Genomic DNA, 18,138 nt, shown 5'->3' with positions numbered 1-18,138 from the left:
CTCACACCATCCAATTTACAGACAGGACCCCTTCTGTAGTTCTTATATACTGGTTACTGTTTCTCTCACTGTTTTTTTTTTTTGTTTTGTTTTGTTTTTTTTTAAGAGCATGAGTGGGGGATAGGGGCAAAGGGAGCACATCTCTCTTAATTACTAAATTTAGGTAGTAGTTACCCCTTGTGAGGAGTTTAGCTTAAACTAGTTCTATTCTTTTGCCGAACTATTTTAAATTCAGTTGATTACCTTTATTACTCAAACTACACTTAAGCCTCTACTTATACCAATTTTAGTATCTGTTTGATCCTCACTATATAAAGAAGCACACTCAATATGTTATTTTTTAAGTTCATTAAAAAATTTTGAGAGAGAGCTAGTACAATCAGGGGAGAGGGAGAGAGAATCCCAAGCAGGCCCCACTGTCTGTGCAAAGGTCCTTGGTCTCATGAACTGTGAGATACCACCTGAGCCTAAATCAAGAATTGGACACTTAACCTACTGAGCCACCTAGGAGCCCCTCGATATTTTATTACTTTTCCTTCCTCTCCTGGTTCCTGCTATCATTTTTCAGATTTATGGCACTTTATAACAGGTTATCTTTTACTTTGCCTCTAGACTGAAGATAGACAAAACGCAGCATTTATAATGGTAATGTATTTAGGTTCATAGATCACCCTATTTTGATAAAATTTGTGTCCTTGGGAAGGCAAAATTCTAAGGTAGAAATAAAATGAATTCTTTTAATGTTCTTTATTTGGATTCATGCCATAGCTAAAATACAAACCATGACTTGGATTTTTTTTTTTTTTTGAGTTTCTAATTACCTTTCTTTTTATAAGCTGTTTTGCTATTTAATCATATTTAGTGCTCTGTGTACTACTGTCATATTAGGATTCTTTTTTTTTTTTTTTTTTCCCCATTCCATTGCTGGACTCCACTTTTCTTAGGTTCCATTGCTCCCTCTTAGATTCCCTTTTGTTCTTGCTGCAATATGTTCTCTGGTAATATTTTCAGGAAAGGTTACATGAACTGTAAACCGTCTTGCACACTGGAAAATGTTTCACCCTCACTGTTGGTTGACAGTTTGGACATAGGATTCTAGCTGCACTATCCTTTTCCATCAGAACTTTGGAGGTATCGCTCCATTATTTGGTGTAACAACAGTTTTTTTCTTTTTAATTATTTTGAGAGAGAATGAGTGGGGGAGGGGCAGAGAGGGAGAGAGAGAATCTCAAGCATGTCTGCGTTGTCTGTGCAAAGCCTGGTGTAAGGCTTGATCCCATGAACACGAGATCATGGCCTGAGCGAAAATCAAGAGTCTGACACTTGGGGCACCTGGATGGTTCAGTCAGACTTCAGCTCAGGTCATGATCTCAGAGTTAATGAGTTTGAGCCCTGCCTCAGGCTCTGTGCTGACAGCTCATGCTCTTTCAAAAATGAATAAATGTTAAATAATAAATTTAAAAAAAGGAGTCTGACACTCAACTGACTGAACCACCCAGGCGCCCCGCCCTGTGTTATAATAGTCTTGATTTGAATGCAGTGCTTGCTTTGTAGGTAATTTTTTTTCTTACACATTCAGATTTTTTTTCATAACTTCATTTTCTAAGGTTGGATGAGACTGCATAGGTTTTCATTTATTTTGCTTTTTAACTGGAAGACTTAAGAGGTTTTTTGTTGGTGAGAATTTTGTTTTTCACTTTTTTCAGTTTTTCTGCTTTTTTGGAGCTTGGTTTGGAAGAATTGTACTGCATTGATTTCTCTTATATTTAAGCTATTTTTTTCATTTGTCACTGTAGCTTTTTATACTTTATAAGAAATATTACCTTTTATTTTTCCCTCTTCCAGAGCATACACTGACTTTAAGTTTGACCAACAGAGCAGTCTGTTTTTATTTTATATATAGACTATCTTTCTCATTCTTCAATTTTAAAGGTTTTTTATTTATTTTTTATTTTTTTTAAAATTTTTTAAAGGTTTTTTAAAAAGTGACCAGTTACAGGATGCATTGAAATATTAGCTCACTTTAGTTATTTACTTTTTCTAATTTTTCTCAAATGTTTGGCAGTTCTTTATGAAAGAAGGATTTGATAAAAGTAGACTGGTGTACTATGCCTGTTAACTGACATGACTATGTGCTGTGCATATGAGAAAAACATAAGCTTTATTTTTAGCTTCCTTGGGAGCAGGCAGGCAGGCAAGGTACCCCCTCATGCCTGAAAGAAGAGTGCCTGATTGCAGGAGTTTTGACTCCTTCCAGGCAGATTATTTGCTGTGAGGAGGTGGTTAGACCCTGAAAGCAGCTTTATAACCTTCAACTGCTTAAATATCTTCTTTTACTTGCTACGCAGAGGTCTTGCCTTTTCCTTCCCACTCCTCTCAAGAAAAATGGCTGTTTCTTGAATCCTTGTAAGCAAAAAATTAATACGAGCCTCAGTTCTTCATAGTTTGTACCTAAAATGTGCAACTTAGTATAAAAACTGCTACTTTTAAATGGATCTGGGTAGTAAAATACAACAATATGTGTACATTATTTTGAATATATTAGAAGAAACCATCTTAATCTGTATTACCACGTTCATGTTGATGGCTCGTTTGAAATAAACTGTCCAGGGGAAGTTTGAATAAATCTTACTGGAAAAGAGAACATCACCTAGCATGTTAAAAGGGTACATAGAAGACATTTTGTGACTAAACATGCAAATTTAGTGACGTTTTTGACTGGACAAAGCAGAGTATTTTGAAAAACCTTTGGGAATAGTAAAATAGGTTTTGTTTTAGTATTTAATTTCTGAACATTTAAAACGAAACCCATTGTGCAGCATTTTGTTTTTCCATTTATATTTAACACAGCTACCTTCATGTATGCTATTTTACCTGGTAATGTGACTACATTCTTTATTTTGGTAGAGATTTCTCAAACCTACCATACCCAGATTTGATGAGAATCCATGTTAATCTGGTTGTGGAAATAATGACTTTTCGTCATATACTCTTTGCTGATTCCAGTCTAAGTCCTTTAAAATTTTTCCACATAAAGGCAATTTGAACATCTTAGGTCATTTTAGCTGTTCTTAAGGACTGCTTCCAGGTATTAAAACATTAAGTTTTATATTAAAATACCAAGGGAGAAACTGACTTGAAATTTTTGGTACCAGAAATCTTAGCTAATTTTTAATGGCAATAGTAGTATCTGGAAACACATGCACATACCCCAGGAAACTGAAGAAGAAAATAAATCTTATTAACTAATATACCTAGACCCATTCATTAATGGACATAAGGCATGCTAATCTATGGCTTCCCCATTCTATTAAGCCTGATGTGTGTGTGTGTGTGTGTGTGTGTATAGATTGCTCAACCAAATTTGTGTGCATTAATACAGTCACAATTTCACTGATTTAAATACTTCTTTTTAGTTTCCTAATAGTTCTAGGTGAAAACAATAATAAAAATATTTTTTTCCTAATCATTGAGGCATTTAATGAGGGAACTATGTGCAAACACAATATAATCTCTTTGGTCCTGGGTGAAAAGATTATATTTTGGTATTTTTCTGTCTCAACATTCTATAAGGTACAGCTTATGTTTCTGGTAACATTCTGCCTAGAGGATTTTCTGTTTCTTTGCATTCATACTTTTGTGAAGACATAGTTTCACAAAATAGGAAGTGTTACATTAAAAGACTTAATTCATACTGTAATCAACGTGTAATAGCTTACATGTATGAACATTTTCTGGAACATCTGTGATAACTTAGTTATTCTTTGAGGGGAGTAAGTAGGATGCTTATTTCTCTTGCAGTTAAGGAAACATTGGAACCTGTATATTCGGAAGAAGAAAATTGTATCAAGCCCATATAGTTCACAGAGCATTATTGAAGTTATCTCGACTCCCTAAATTACTGTGTTAATATTGCACTAGGTGGAAATCAGTCTGAGTAATGTAGATGTCAACTAATATTTGAGCAATATGGTTCTCCTTTTGTGGTAGTAACTTTTTTCTTTTTTTTTTTTTTTTTTTTTTTGAGAGGGTTCATGTGTGAGTGGGGGAGGGGCAGGGAGCAGGAGAGAGAATACCAAGCAGGCTCTGTGCTGTCAGTCTAGAGCCCAATGTGGGCTCGATCCCATATACATCGAGATCCTGACCTGAGCTGAATTCAAGAGCTGGATGCTTAACTGACTGAGCCACCCAGGTGCCCCTGTGGTAGTAACTTTTTTAATCTTTAGAATTAGTGTTCGTTTATCTCAAGTCCCTCAGTTACATAGTTCTAGGCAAAATTCAATTGGTATAATACTAATATAAATGAACCTGATTAGGAAATAAAAGGTAGTCTAAGTGCTAATCCAATCTCTGAAATATGATTTATTACTAGTAGCTCAAATGTTTTCTCAAAATTATAGGGTTAGCATATAATCAATCCAAAATAGCATAAGGATTCTAAGCACCAGCAAATCCCCTCCCACAGGTCCCTGCCCCAGTAGACTCTCTTTAGGTTGAAACCATGCGTTTTACATTATTAGGATAAAGGCATTTATTCCACATTTTCCTAGGTAGCTTGGCAGTTTTGGGATGATACTCCTTTAGGTTGATTTTCCTCTCTCCTCTCTTTTAAAGAGCTGTTCACAGGACACCAGTAGCCTGATATGAAAATAACATTTTTTTAAAAAAGCTTTAACCTTGGGGTGCCTGGGTGGCTCAGTAGGTTAAGCCTCTGGCTTTTGGTTTCAGCTCAGGTCATGATCTCACAGTTGTGAGATTGAGCCCCACATCAAGTTCTGCGCTAACATGTCGGCACGGAGCCTGCTTAGGACTCTGCCTCTCTCTCTCTCTCTCTCTCTCTCTCTCTCTCTCTCTCTCTCTCTCTCTCTGTCTCCCCCTCCCCCCTTCCCCACTCACATGCCTACTCTCTCAAAATACACTTAAAACTTTACCCTCTAAGTCATTTGTTCCATTGAATCTTTGAAAAGTCTTTTTTTGGCACTTTGCTGGTTCTCTAATCTCTGACCACCTCGTTCTTATCTGTCCTTATTTCCCTTTTTTCATCTGTACTTGTCTTCTTGATCTCATCTACATTCATGGGTTCATATCACATCTTATGTGGATTCCTGTTTTACTGTCCAGGCTGGATTCTCTGTGTTATGTGCAACAACACAGAGTGCTCTGCTCTGTCAGTTAATGTGTCCTGTTAATTTCTCTTTTCACATCCAGCTACATTTGATCCAAGTACTCTACACCCTATGTGGGGGCTCAAACCCACAACCCTGAGATCAAGAGTTGCACGTTCCAGCGACTGACCCAGCTAGGTGCCCTTCACTTCACCTTTTCGTTGTGTTCCACCTCCAGCCAACCCCTCAAAAATTCACTTAGGCCAAAAGAGTAAAGTCTTCTTGCTCTAGGTACTTTAAAACTATCAACAAAGTACCACTGAGGAACATAAGATAACACCAAGATAAAAGTCCTGCCTGTGGCTTTTCTGGGGTGTAAATAGTCTACTAGCTAATTTTTCTTCCTTGTGTTATGGGTTTGTAACTTAGCTATAGAAGTCAAAAACCAAAATTTATCAACCTCTGCTTAAAGGTAACTTAAGGAGCAAAACCATGGTTTTAAAACATCTGACCACATTTGAAAATCTGATGTTTCTATACTCTGTAATTACAGGAAGAATCTTCAGGATTATTTTCTATTCAGTATTGCTGCTACTCTTCAAATTCACTGTTAACAGTGTATGTGTTAATTGCAATTTCCCATCCTCCACCATGATCAGTAACAATTTCATATGACGGTTTACACTAGAAGAAAGCAAAGCTATGAAATTTGGCAGGGCTGATTCAATAAATAGGATTAAGCCAATTTAAGAATAATACATGATGTGCTATCAATGTGTGAAAACCTAGGACATTAAAAGGATTTTAGATAGGGATATTTCCTGGAGATTTCATCTTAGCCCCAAGAAGTAAAGTGAGCTAATCTGTTTTATTATTATTTTAACTGAAAATAGAAGTAAATAGAACTGTAAAGTAAATAGGACATCTGGTACAGAGTTCTTAGTTACGTTGAATAAGTAAGGATATATCTCAAACTTAACACAATTGAAGAGTATAAGCAGTGCTTGAAATTCAGATTGTTTTAAAATTTTGTGTTCATGTTAAACCTGTAAATTTAAGGAAACCTAAATTTAAATGGTAACTGCCTTTCAATATATAGGGAAAATTTTCCAATAAAAATTTCCAAGATTACCTTATTAGTCAAGATTTCTATTTTTAAAAGAGCATTTATTTTAAGTAAACTATGTCCAGGGTGGGGTTTGAACTCATGACCCCAAGATCAAGAGTTATATGCTCAGAGCGCCTGGGTTCCTCAGTCAGTTGAGTGTCTGACCTTTGATTTTGGCTTGGATCATGATCCCGGGATCATGGGATCAAGCCCCATGTTGGGCTCCATGGGGTGTGGAGCCTGCTTGGGGTTCTCTCTCTCCCTCTGCCCGTCTCCCCGCAGCTTGTGCTCTCTCTCTCTCTTTAAAAAAAAAAAAGTTGCGTGCTTTACAGTCTGAGCCAGCCATCCACTGTGAACTCTATGTTCTTAGAACTACAATCAGGTTACTAAAATAGCTTCTTTTTTAGTAAAGATAAAAATTGATTTTCTTTGGTAGCAACCTTAGAATTAGAACTGAAGTACCAATATTAGTGACTTTCACCATTCTGAACCAAGCATACTTGCATAGTGGTTTATAAGTACCATATGAAAATTTGTTTTTCTGTTTTAGTGAATAGCCTACCTAGAGGTAAGGGGAAGGATGGCAAAGCCTTTCCAAAAATACTTTCAGAAGTTACTGAAGTCAGTTAAAAGCTATATTTAAACACCTGGATATAGGTAGCATTTTTCTTTTTATGAAAGGAAGCCATTGTCTGTGTAGTTAATATAACATAAGGCATAATGTTTTACTTATTTAAGAGGTAACATTAAGAGATAGACAAGAGAAACATTGGCTGTCTTATACAAGATAGTGATGGTGTTAGAATTTAAGTGCCTTTTCCAGTCTTTAATATTTACCAACAGGCAGGTGAGTATATTTTCAGTTTCTTTAAAAACTTTTTTTTTTAACAGTTGAGAGAGTATGAGCAGAGGTGGGGCAGAGAGAGAGGGAGACACAATCTGAAGCAGGCTCAAGGCTCTGGGCTCGAACCCATGAACTGTGAGATCATGACCTGAGCCAAAGTTGGACACTTTCTAACCGACTGAGCCATCCAAATGTCCAGTATATTTTTAGTTTCTAATCAGTTATGAAATGATTGACATTTTCTGTAATTATGACCCATTTCCATGAAAGGTTAGAGAGAATGGTTATTCCATTGTGTTTAGAAATAAGATGACAAACAGTAAATGCTTAAATTGTTTGGTGCTAAGGTCATGAGACTTCCCAGAATTTCATGGTCAAAACAGTTTTTGTATCCAGAGAGAATCTATTTGAGCCACTGGTTGTATAAAGTTGTAGTCCTTCATATCTTCCCATTGGAGGTTTTACTTCATGGTCACTCAAAAAAGGGGTGTTAAATAGGAAAGTAATAGCTGCATTTTGAACATCTCAAATTCCCACCCATTAAAATCCCTTAATGTTCTTCCTTGAATTACATAGTCTCCATTGTAGTTCCTTTTTTGAAAAGGAAGGCAAGGAACATTTCCTGAAGTGAAGAAGGCAGTTCTGTAGTTCCTTTAACAGATGTTATATCCTGAGGTTGATGCACAGGGATAAGTTGTGGGGAGAAGAGGGTATTATGAAATGTAACATTAAAGATAACATTACGAATGCCACAGAGTTAAAATATGAAACTTGATGCTTTGAGACATAGTGGGCTGAAACGGGTTTAGAAATGCCAATCCTGTTACAGGAGAATACGTTCCATATTATAGTAGGCATCTGTGAGTCGGGTAGACTGAAATGGCTCCTAGGGGTAATGTGTATATATTCATCTATCCTCTTCCTGATCCGCTTACGCCATGCAGATCATGGCCCTCAACAGTTAAAATTTGGTGTATATTCTGGGTTGTCAGAGTTAAGTAGGCCACAAACAACTGGGATTCAGGTATTTCAACATCTTTAAATCTCCTGTACCAACATAAACAATTTGTATAGTGCTGGTGGAGTTGGGAGAATCAGGTTTAATTAGATGCATTTTAAATACTTACCATTGCCTACTGCTGCCTGACTTCTAAATATTAAGTGAAAGCAAAGAGATAAATCCTAGTCTTTGCTCAAATCATTGTCTTCCCAGATCCCCACTAGTTGAAAATTTTTCTTTCCCATCACTTGTCATTTTTTAAAAACTATTACAGCCTTTATATATAAACATGCCATGTATTCTACATTTTCATGTGTGATATGTCTCCACTAGATTGTAAGCCTTTGGAGGTCAGAAAAATGCACCTAAATCATTGTATCTGCCACCACATCTAGTACAGTGCCTTATATTTATTTGCTAATTCAATAAATGTTCATTAAAATAATGGGAGATAGTATTGTAGCTTGATATTTGAGCCCTTTAGATGAAAGCATAATCAATTATTTTTTTCTACTTCTTATAGTTTGAAAATGTACCCTGGCATACATAGTAATTGTGGCATTTATCAAAAAATTTACACATTTAATTGTACTGGCTCTCCCTAGCTAATGTTAGTCTGGAGCAGCACTGACCAGTAGAAATATAATGAAAGCCACATAATGTAATTTTAAAATTACATTAGAAGTTTAGTAAAATTACAAATAATGTGGCCACATTATAGAAATAAGAAACATGAGATTAATATTTTAGCTCATTATTTTGAGAATATTTAACATTTGTTTTAAAAATTCAGTTTACATTCTTGTTTTCATGTGCAGTCTGATGTCTACTTTACCCTTATAGCACATGTCTATTCAATGTGGCACTAGCCACATTGTAAATGCTCAGTAGTCAGATAATGGCCAGTGGCTACTGTATTGAACAGTGGAGGTCTAGAAGAGCAGGCAAAGAACTTCTCTGGACCTGTTTCCTATTAGGTCATTGTGATTTTAGGTTATTATCCAAATAAAGGTATTGGCTGCTTTTGTCACACTCAGAAATTGATAGAATAATTTAAGAAAATTTTTGTATTAATCATTGTATAAAGACACTTAGTAGGTACTTTACACCCAATTTAAATCTCTAAAACTTCTTAAGAGATCTCTCTTTTAGAGTTGTGGATGCACAAGTTGAGGTAGATCAACTTAACCTTGCTCAATAAAATACTGCTAGTAGAAGGTGGAGCTGGTTTCAGAATTAGGATTGATTGTGGATATTCCATATTCCTGCTTTAAGTTCAAAACTTCTAATAAAAGTTTGGGAAAAAAGTTTAAAGCTCTGTGTGTGTTGATAACAGACCACAAGGTTAAAGAAAAAACATTTAATGAAATAAGAGTATTTTATTTTATGAAGTCTGTATCAACCATAATTTTTTTTTTTTTAAGTTTATTTTCAGAGAGACAGAGTGCACATGTGCAAGAGCTGAAGAGGGGAGGAGAGAATCCCAAGCCCACTCTGCACTGTCGGTGCAGAGCCCGACTCAGGGCTCCATCTCACGAACTGTGAGCTGATAACCTAGGCCAAAATCAAGAGTGGGATGCTCGACCGGGTCACCCAGACACCCCAAATTTCTTTTTCTTGCTTTAGGCGTGGATTTTATTTCTGAAGTTATTTATTTAACGTTTGTTTATTTTTGAGGGGGGGGAGGGCAGAAAAAGAGGGAGACACAGAATCTGAAGTAAGCTCCAGGCTCTGAGGTGTCCACACAGAGCCCGACACGGGGCTCAAACTCATGAACTATGAGATCACGACCTGACCCTAAGTCGGACACTTAACCGACTGAGCCACCCAGGGGCCCCTCATGTATTTATTTCTGAGAGAGAGAGAAAATCCCAAGCAGGCTCCGAGCTGGCAGCCCAGAGTCCGATGCGGGGTTGGATCCTACAACCGTGAGATCATGACCTAAGGCGAAATGAAGAGTCAGACACTTAAAGGGATGAACCACCCAGGCGCCCCCAGCTGTGGATTTTCCTTATAGCAGAAATTTATTTTTAGTTTTTACTTTTCCTGAACATAATATGAAGATTTAAATTGTCTAGGTTATTTCAAAATTTCCTCTAATAACGTCATATGGGGAAAAAGCCACCTTTAAGTTGGATGTTGTTAAGGCTAACTTGAAAATCAAACATTTTGCTTTTTAGGGGCGCCTGGGTGGCTCAGTCGGTTAAGCGTCTTGACTTCAGCTCAGGTCATGATCTCGTGGTCCATGAGCTGGAGCCCCGGGTCAGGCTCTGTGCTGACAGTTTGGAGCCTGGAGCCTGCTTCGGATTTTGTGTCTTCCTCTCTGACCCTCCCCCGTTCATGCTCTGTCCCTCTGTGTCTCAAAAATAAATAAACGCTAAAAAAAAAACCCAAAAAACAAAAAACAAACATTTTGCTTTTTAAATGTTTTGGCTCTTAGTACAAAGTTGAACAGTAAATTCAGAACAAGTCTTTATAAAGAATAAGATTGGCAATATAACTCCCCAGAAAAGTTTAATAAAGTAACTTGCACAAGTATTAAAGTACTGTACTCAACTACACCATAGGCCCTGGATACATGTAGATTAATTCAACATATACCTTTTATTTATATTTCAGTGTAGTCCTAGGATGTTCATATAAACAAGGGCTTCTAGATAATTCAAAGACCATTAAAAGGCTGAAGTGAAATTAATATACTAAATGTTTTCTCCTGTACTTCAAAACATTAAAAAAAGCAATTAGTTTTCCAGTGATGTCACATGGCATTTTAATAATTTAATCAGAAATGGTACAGTATGAGTATATTGTGATGTTAGTTAAAACCATCCCTAATGACGAGGACCAGTGAAATATGGATGCTTTTATATACTACTGTGGATTGGTAAACCATTCTAGGAAGAAACTTGACAGTATGTATCATGTTCTTACCCTTGCGCAATTGTATTGATATTAATCCTTAAAAATTTATTAGAAAGGTGTACAAATTTAGGATAGAAAATGGTAATCATTATGTCAATAAAACTAGCATTGATAGAATAGAGACGATCCATTCTGAAGGAAAATAATGCATCATTAAAGGTGGTCCTTGTATTTGGAGTAAAATGGAAAAATATTCATGAAACCGCACATACCCCACTTAAACAATATATACTTTCTGAACGTATCTGTTTCCGCACTTTGGACGATAAGATCCTAAGGAAGAAAAAAATGACAGGCAGCAGTAGAGCGCCGGCTCTGGGGTTAGAACGGCTCCAAATCCCGGTTTTGCAAGCCTCCGTAATCTAGCTGCAAAATGGGAAAAACTGGAGTATCTACATCATGAGGTAAATGTTTGAAAGTTAAATGAAAGTGCTTAGCGCGCCGTCTAAATAAATTTTACTTGTTACGATGATGTCTTCTTGCATCTCTCCGACTGGTGGAAAATCATATATTAAATTTAGAAATGTGATGACTTAACTAAATCGAAAGCTCCACGAGACCAGAGGGATTTAACCTAACCTGCCAACCTGCCTTGTCCAAACACTTGGATTTTGATTAGACCGGCAAGGCCATGGTGACCTGAGCTCTACCTTGCCTGTGAGCGCGCAGAATGCACACTCAAAGGGGTGACGGCCCGGTGGGTTTGACTCCCGAATTCCAGGGTTTACTCACGCGTCCTGCCCTACCCAGCCCCCGCCAAATAAGGACTCCATTCTCTCCGTTGGGCGTCACGTAAAGCTCGACGGGTCCCCACCGAGAGGCGGGGGCCGGGACCACGCACTCCATCCCCCCGCCCGAACGCGTCACAAAAGCTACAGTCCCCAGAGGGCGAGCTCAGGATGTCCCGCAGGCAGGGTCTGGCGGCTGCTCGGGGCTGTAATTTACCCCGTGCTACGGCACAACCTTCTCTCTCTCCTCCGCGATACAGGCGAAGGTTACTCGGTGCTGCAACTTTACCCCCCGATTTCCAAAACAGGCCAGTAGCCAGTGAAGTCGGGCCCTCCTTGGGAGGCCGGCGCGCGACCCTGCCCTGGAGGGAGGAGCTGCGGAACGCGCTGGGCCTCCAAGGGGTGACGATCTCGGGCACGTCGTGCGGCAGTCCCCTTGGCCGGCTGTGGCGGCGGGGGGGGTGGAGCGGGGGGAGGAGGCCGCGCACGCGCGGCGGGGCCTAGGGCGGGGCTTTGGGCGATTGCAGCCGGCGGTCGGTCCGCCGGTCGGCGGCTGTGTGGGTAGCCGCCAGGTCGGCGGGGGCGGAGACGCGGGAGGTTGATGGGGGTCACCTCAACCTCGGCCTCAACCTGTAGCACAGCTTCAGCCACGCAAACGGAGATGGTGCCCTGGGTGCGGACGATGGGGGAGAAGCTGAAGCAGCGGCTCCGGCTCGACGTAGGACGCGAGATCTGCCGCCAGTACCCGCTGTTCTGCTTCCTGTTGCTCTGCCTCAGCGTCGCCTCCCTACTTCTCAACAGGTAACGCTGCAGCGGGGAGCTGGCGGGCGGCTGTTCTGCGAGGCCGCAGGCGCAGGCCCGGGTTGCTTCACTGTGTGGAGACCGCCCAGGCTGCGCAGCTGCGGGACCTACGGCCGGCTCCGAGGCCTTGGGAAGAGGGGCCTCGGGGCGCCGAGCGGAGCGTCCGGGCCCGGAAGTGCGAGCGTGGGTGGGGTGCGTTCCAGTGCCCCCCTTCCTGAGGCCGGGTCTTCTGAGACACCTGGCCCAGATTCTTACCTAGTTTTCACCTGTTTCTTGTAACCTGGCCCTCCATCATCGTTGTTTTTCAGAGGAGTGGAATGTATATGTACGTCTCAATTAGAGACCTTGCAGGGGCGGTCCAGTCAGCTGACGAGAGGGTTCTAGGTGTTGTAGCAGCCACAGTCTTAGGCAGACTCCCCTCGCTCTCACCGCGCGCGTGCGCGTACACTCGCACTCACACAGTCGTAGAGCCGCTCTGCGCACACTCGCACACGATTTTACAGCCGCTGCGCGCACACACGCGCACACATGCACGCAGTCTTATAGCCGCAGCGCGCGCAGTCGTGGACGCATCCTTGCAGCCAGTGCGCGCGCACACACAGACTTGCGGCCAAAGCACACACATATGTAGTCTTACAGCTGAGGCGCGCGCGTGCGCACACAGCTTGCATAAGCATGTACGTGTGCATACATACACATAGTCACGCAGCCGAAGCACGCGCGCGCCACACACAGCCTTGTAGCTGAAGCTTTCCTCAAAGTGTGGTTGGTTAAAACGGGTAATTGTAAAGATTTGTTGAATCGAAGTCAAAGTAAAATAGTCTCTGTCTTGACATCTCTAGAATATTCGAAAAGGGAAGACTGAAAGTTTAAAATTGGTAAATTCAGTTGACACTTTGAAATCGGAAAGTTCTGCCCCTGAAATAAAACTGATTTCCTTCAGTTAGCTATTTCTAGAAATGATGAAGTAGGTAGTGGAGGAGAACTTCAAATTATTTCCGGATTTGCTCTTGGCGGAAAGAAGTCTGAGACACTTGTCAGCAACAGTATCTACATGATGTTTTTTCTGATGTTTTGAACATGAAAGCATCCTTACCCTTTACCGAGGTAGTTGATCCCTAAAGAGAGGAATGGGAAAGCGTTCACCAGGAATTTGGTTATTTAATTTTGCTCTAAGGCAACCATTTCGTGTGACGGTTGGATCAGATTTTTTTCCCCTAGCCATTTTGCTTTCTTGTTAGTGGACTCTGGGTTTATATAATACTAGGTTTAAATAACGATTGATATTTTACTGGAAAATATCATTTGAGATCTAATGCGATTTGATTGTGATAGTAAGATGTTTGATTTCAGGAATACCTGAAGGAATTCTGTTAAGAATCCTTAGCAGAGTGGAAATTAATTATTAAGTATTTCGTTTTCTGTCATCTGGAAGGTATTCTAGATTAACAGCTTTAATATGAAAGGTTAACTTTTTGTGCTTAACTTTTGTCCAGGAATTTTTAACCTGTCTCCTTCGGTAGATGGGTCAGTTTAGGTGTCCAAAGTAGGACACGTAGGATCAGGTTGAACTAGATTTCTGAGGTTGTCTACTTAATTATAGCGTCTAGTGTTCTATGTTGTTAAGTCATAGAATACCATTTGATCTGTACCCTGTATCTTTATTTGTATTATTCAAACAAAGAATTTTTTTCAGACTGTTTTTGGTACTTTCCTTTGTTAGTGTTGAAACCAGCAAAAGTGATCTTAAACATCATAGAACTGGGGCGCCTGGGTGGCGCAGTCGGTTAAGCGTCCGACTTCAGCCAGGTCACGATCTCGCAGTCCGGGAGTTCGAGCCCCGCGTCGGGCTCTGGGCTGATGGCTCAGAGCCTGGAGCCTGTTTCAGATTCTGTGTCTCCCTCTCTCTCTGCCCCTCCCCCGTTCATGCTCTGTCTCTCTCTGTCCCAAAAATAAATAAACGTTGAAAAAAAAAAATCATAGAACTGTCTTTACTAAAAGAATGGTTAGGTACCTTGTGGTGCCTGGCTGGCTCAGTCCATAGAGCATGGACTCTTGATCTCAGAGTCTTGAGTTCACACCCTACATTGGGGTACAGTTTACTTAAACAAGTAAATAAAATGAAAGAATGGTTAGTACCCTTTTAACAGGAAAAAGCCTTTGGAAGGTGCAAGACAGTGTATATAGTGTGCTTTTCAGCGTATTGTGTGATTTTCATTAAAGTACGTGTGCACATTCATGGAGCACCTGGGTGGCTCAGTCGGTTGAACGTCTGGCTCTTGGTTTCTGCTCAGGTCCTGATCTCATTGTCCATGAGTTCGAGCCCCACATCGGGCACAGTGCTAATGGTGCAGAGCCTGCTTGGGATTCTCTCTCTGTGCTCCTCCCTGTCTCTCTGTCTCTCTCAGAATAAATAATTAAACTTAAAAAATTGAAAAAATATATGTGTGTACATTCATATGTACATATAAACGTGTGTTTATGTATGCTGTGGCTATCTCTGGACGACTGTTACATAAGGAAATGTGGTCCCTTCTAGGAGTGGGGAATACCAGGCACATCTATTCAGAAATTAAAAAAAAAAAATGTGTGTGTGTATGTAAAATATAAAAAATACCAGGGGCGTAATGATGGAATTAGAAGAAATGAGAAGATATACTTAATGCATACCTTCAAAAAGTGATTTTTACACAGGTATTTCACCAGTTAGTTTATAGAAATAACTTAAAAAGAAATTTTCAGTTTAAAATCTTTAGTGGTTAGTATGTAGATTTGGAGCTTTACCTCTATGTGGTAAAACTTAGAATAATACTCTTTTTCAAAATTAACTTTTTCTCTTATAGCCTTGAAAGTATTCAAAGTATTGTTTAGTATATAAATTTTTCTTTTGATAGCAATTAAGGCTATGAATGTTATCTGTGGAGAGATAAATAGATATAACTTTTGGCTATTGTAAGTGATTTGTGGGAGGAATAGAGTAACATACTTTATATATTTCAATTTATTTGTGATATCACCTTTATGGTAGTGTTAGGGAAAAGTAGGAGCATAGATATAATTAGCAATCATAGTATTGAGTATTTGAGTGTTATACTAAGGAATATTTTAAGTTAATGCTACTAATAATAATGGTAATAGTAGTAATAGCTAACTGACACTTTGTGAGTGTTTTATTTGGCCCAGGTATTGTATTAAGAGTTTTCATTAATTATTGAGGCAATTTATGGTTGTGTGTGAAAGTTTTGAACCTAAGCGTGACTGTAAGAATTTGATTCTGACTCCTCCATTAATCAGTTATGTGACTTTGGATAAGTGATCTAACTTTTACCTGTCACAGTCCTCTTATCTGTAAAATAGGGATAATACTAGTACCTACATTATATGATTATTTTGATGACTAAGTGGTTAATACATGGAAAGTGTTTAAATTGGTGCTCAGCATATAGAACATACTCTTATTAAATGTTAGCAGTTATTTTTATCTCATTTATTCTAGCATGCCAGCAGACACCTTTGTGAGTAACCTCAGTCACCATGGATCAGTTTTGCTTGTTTTTGAATTTCATATGAATGTAATTATGTGGTCCTCTTGTATCTGGTTTCTTTCTCTCACTCTGTGTTTGAGATTTATCCATACTGTTGTGTATATCAGTACTTCAGTCTCTTTTGTTATTGTGCAGTATTCCACTGGGAATATGACACTTTGTTTATCCATTCTTCTGTTGAAGGGCGTTTGACTTGTTTATAGTTTTTGGCTATTATTAATGCTATGAATATTCTCATATATATTTATTTTGGTAGACTTATTTATTTTGGGTATATGCCCATGAATGGAAATGCTTAGTTATAGTGTATGGGTTTGTTTGACTTAAGTAGATACTGCCAGATAGTTTTACAAAGTAGTTATACTAATTTTCACTCCTGCCAAAAACATTTGACTGTTCTGTCTGATACTGTCTGTGGATTTAGTTTAGTCATTTTAGTGAATGTATACTAGTAGGTCGTTGTAGTTTTAGTTAATTGTAGTTTAATTGTTAGCTATAGTCATCATGGTGTACATTACATCCCTAGTACTTATTTATCTTATTCCTGAAAGTTTGTACCTTTTGACCAGCTCCCTCCAGTTTCCTGTCCCCTATGCTCCACCTCTTGTAACCACAGTCTGATGTCTTATTGTATGAGGTTTTTTTCCTTATGATTTTACATATAAGTGAGATCATACCCTATTTTTCTTTCTCTATTTGACTTATTTTGCTTAGCATAATACCTTTAAGGTCCATCCATATTATCCCAAATGGTAGGATTTCTTCATTTCTTATGGTTGAATAATATTCTTTTTGTGTATATATACCACAGCTTCTTTGTCTATTCATCCATTGATGCACACTTAGGTTGTTTCCATATCTTGACTGTTGTAAAAATTTAACTGTGAACATGCAAGTGCAGATATCTTTTTAAGTTAGTGTTTTTGTTTCCTTTGGGTATATTCTCAGAAGTGGAGTTGCTGAATTATAAAACAGTTGTATTAATTTTTTTAAAATCCTCCAAACTGTTTTTCATAGTGGCTGTATCCATTTACATTCCCACCAACAGTACACCAAACCCTCGTTTCCTTTTCTCCACATCTTCACTAACATTTGTTATCTCTTGTTTTTTTGATGATGGCCATTCTTTCTTTTTTTTAAATTTTATTTTTTTAATTTACCTCCAAATTAGTTAACATATAGTGCAACAATGATTTCAGGAGTAGATTCCTTAATGCCCTTTACCCGTTTAGCCCATCCCCCGCCCCAACCCCTCCAGTAACCTTCTGTTTGTTCTCCACATTTAACAGTCTCTTATGTTTTGTCCCCTTCTCTGTTTTTATATTATTTTGCTTCCCTTTACTATGTTCATCTGTTTTGTATCTTAAAGTCCTCATATGAGTGAAGCCATATGATATTTGTCTTCCTCTAATTTCACTTACCATAATACCTTCTAGTTCCATCCACATAGTTGCACATGGCAAGATTTCATTCTTTTTGATTGCCAAGTAATACTCCATTGTATATATGTACACCACATCTTCTTTATCCATTCATCCATCAACGGACATTTGGGCTCTTTCCATACTTTGGCTATTGTTGATAGTGCTGCTATAAACATTGGGGTGCATGTGTCCCTTTGAAACAGCATAGCTGTATCCCTTGGATAAATACCTAGTAGTGCAATTGCTGGGTTATACGGTAGTTCTATTTTTAATTTTTTGAGGAACCTCCACACTGTTTTCCAGAGTGGCTGCACCACCTTGCATTCCCACCAGCAATGCAAACTCTTTCTCTGCATCCTCACCAACATCTGTTGTTGCCTGAGTTGTTAATGTTAGCCGTTCTGATAGGTGTGAGGTGGTATCTCATTGTGGTTTTGATTTGTATTTCCCTGGTGATGAAAAATGTTGAGCATTTTTTCATGTGTTGGTTGGCCATCTGGATGTCTTCCTTGGAGAAGTGTCTATTCATGTCTTCTGCCCATTTCTTCACTGGATTATTTTTTTTTTGGGGTGTTGACTTTGATAAGTTCCTTAGAGATTTCAGATACCAACCCTTTATCTGATATGTCATTTGGAAATATCTTCTCCCATTCTGTCAGTT

General features: G+C 38.9%; 1 protein-coding gene across 6 annotated transcripts in view; it reads left to right on the top strand.

The window, feature by feature from the left end:
* Nucleotides 1-12,203: 12,203 nt before the first annotated feature.
* SNX14 (sorting nexin 14) overlaps nucleotides 12,204-18,138 on the top strand; it is a 77,956-nt gene continuing 72,021 nt past the window's right edge. For 4 of the 6 annotated variants that reach the window (XM_047858276.1, XM_047858273.1, XM_047858275.1 and 1 more), the window contains exon 1: nucleotides 12,206-12,508. In XM_047858276.1, the coding sequence (XP_047714232.1) occupies nucleotides 12,309-12,508 (200 nt within the window). In that variant the 5' untranslated portion in view covers nucleotides 12,206-12,308. Of the gene's footprint in view, nucleotides 12,509-18,138 lie in introns of all 6 variants that reach the window. The other 2 variants (XM_047858277.1, XM_047858274.1) reach the window with 2 other exon arrangements.

The sequence above is a fragment of the Prionailurus viverrinus genome, chromosome B2 (assembly GCF_022837055.1).
Source record: "Prionailurus viverrinus isolate Anna chromosome B2, UM_Priviv_1.0, whole genome shotgun sequence".
NCBI lineage: Eukaryota > Metazoa > Chordata > Mammalia > Carnivora > Felidae > Prionailurus > Prionailurus viverrinus.
This window is presented reverse-complemented; position numbering and strand designations above follow the sequence as displayed.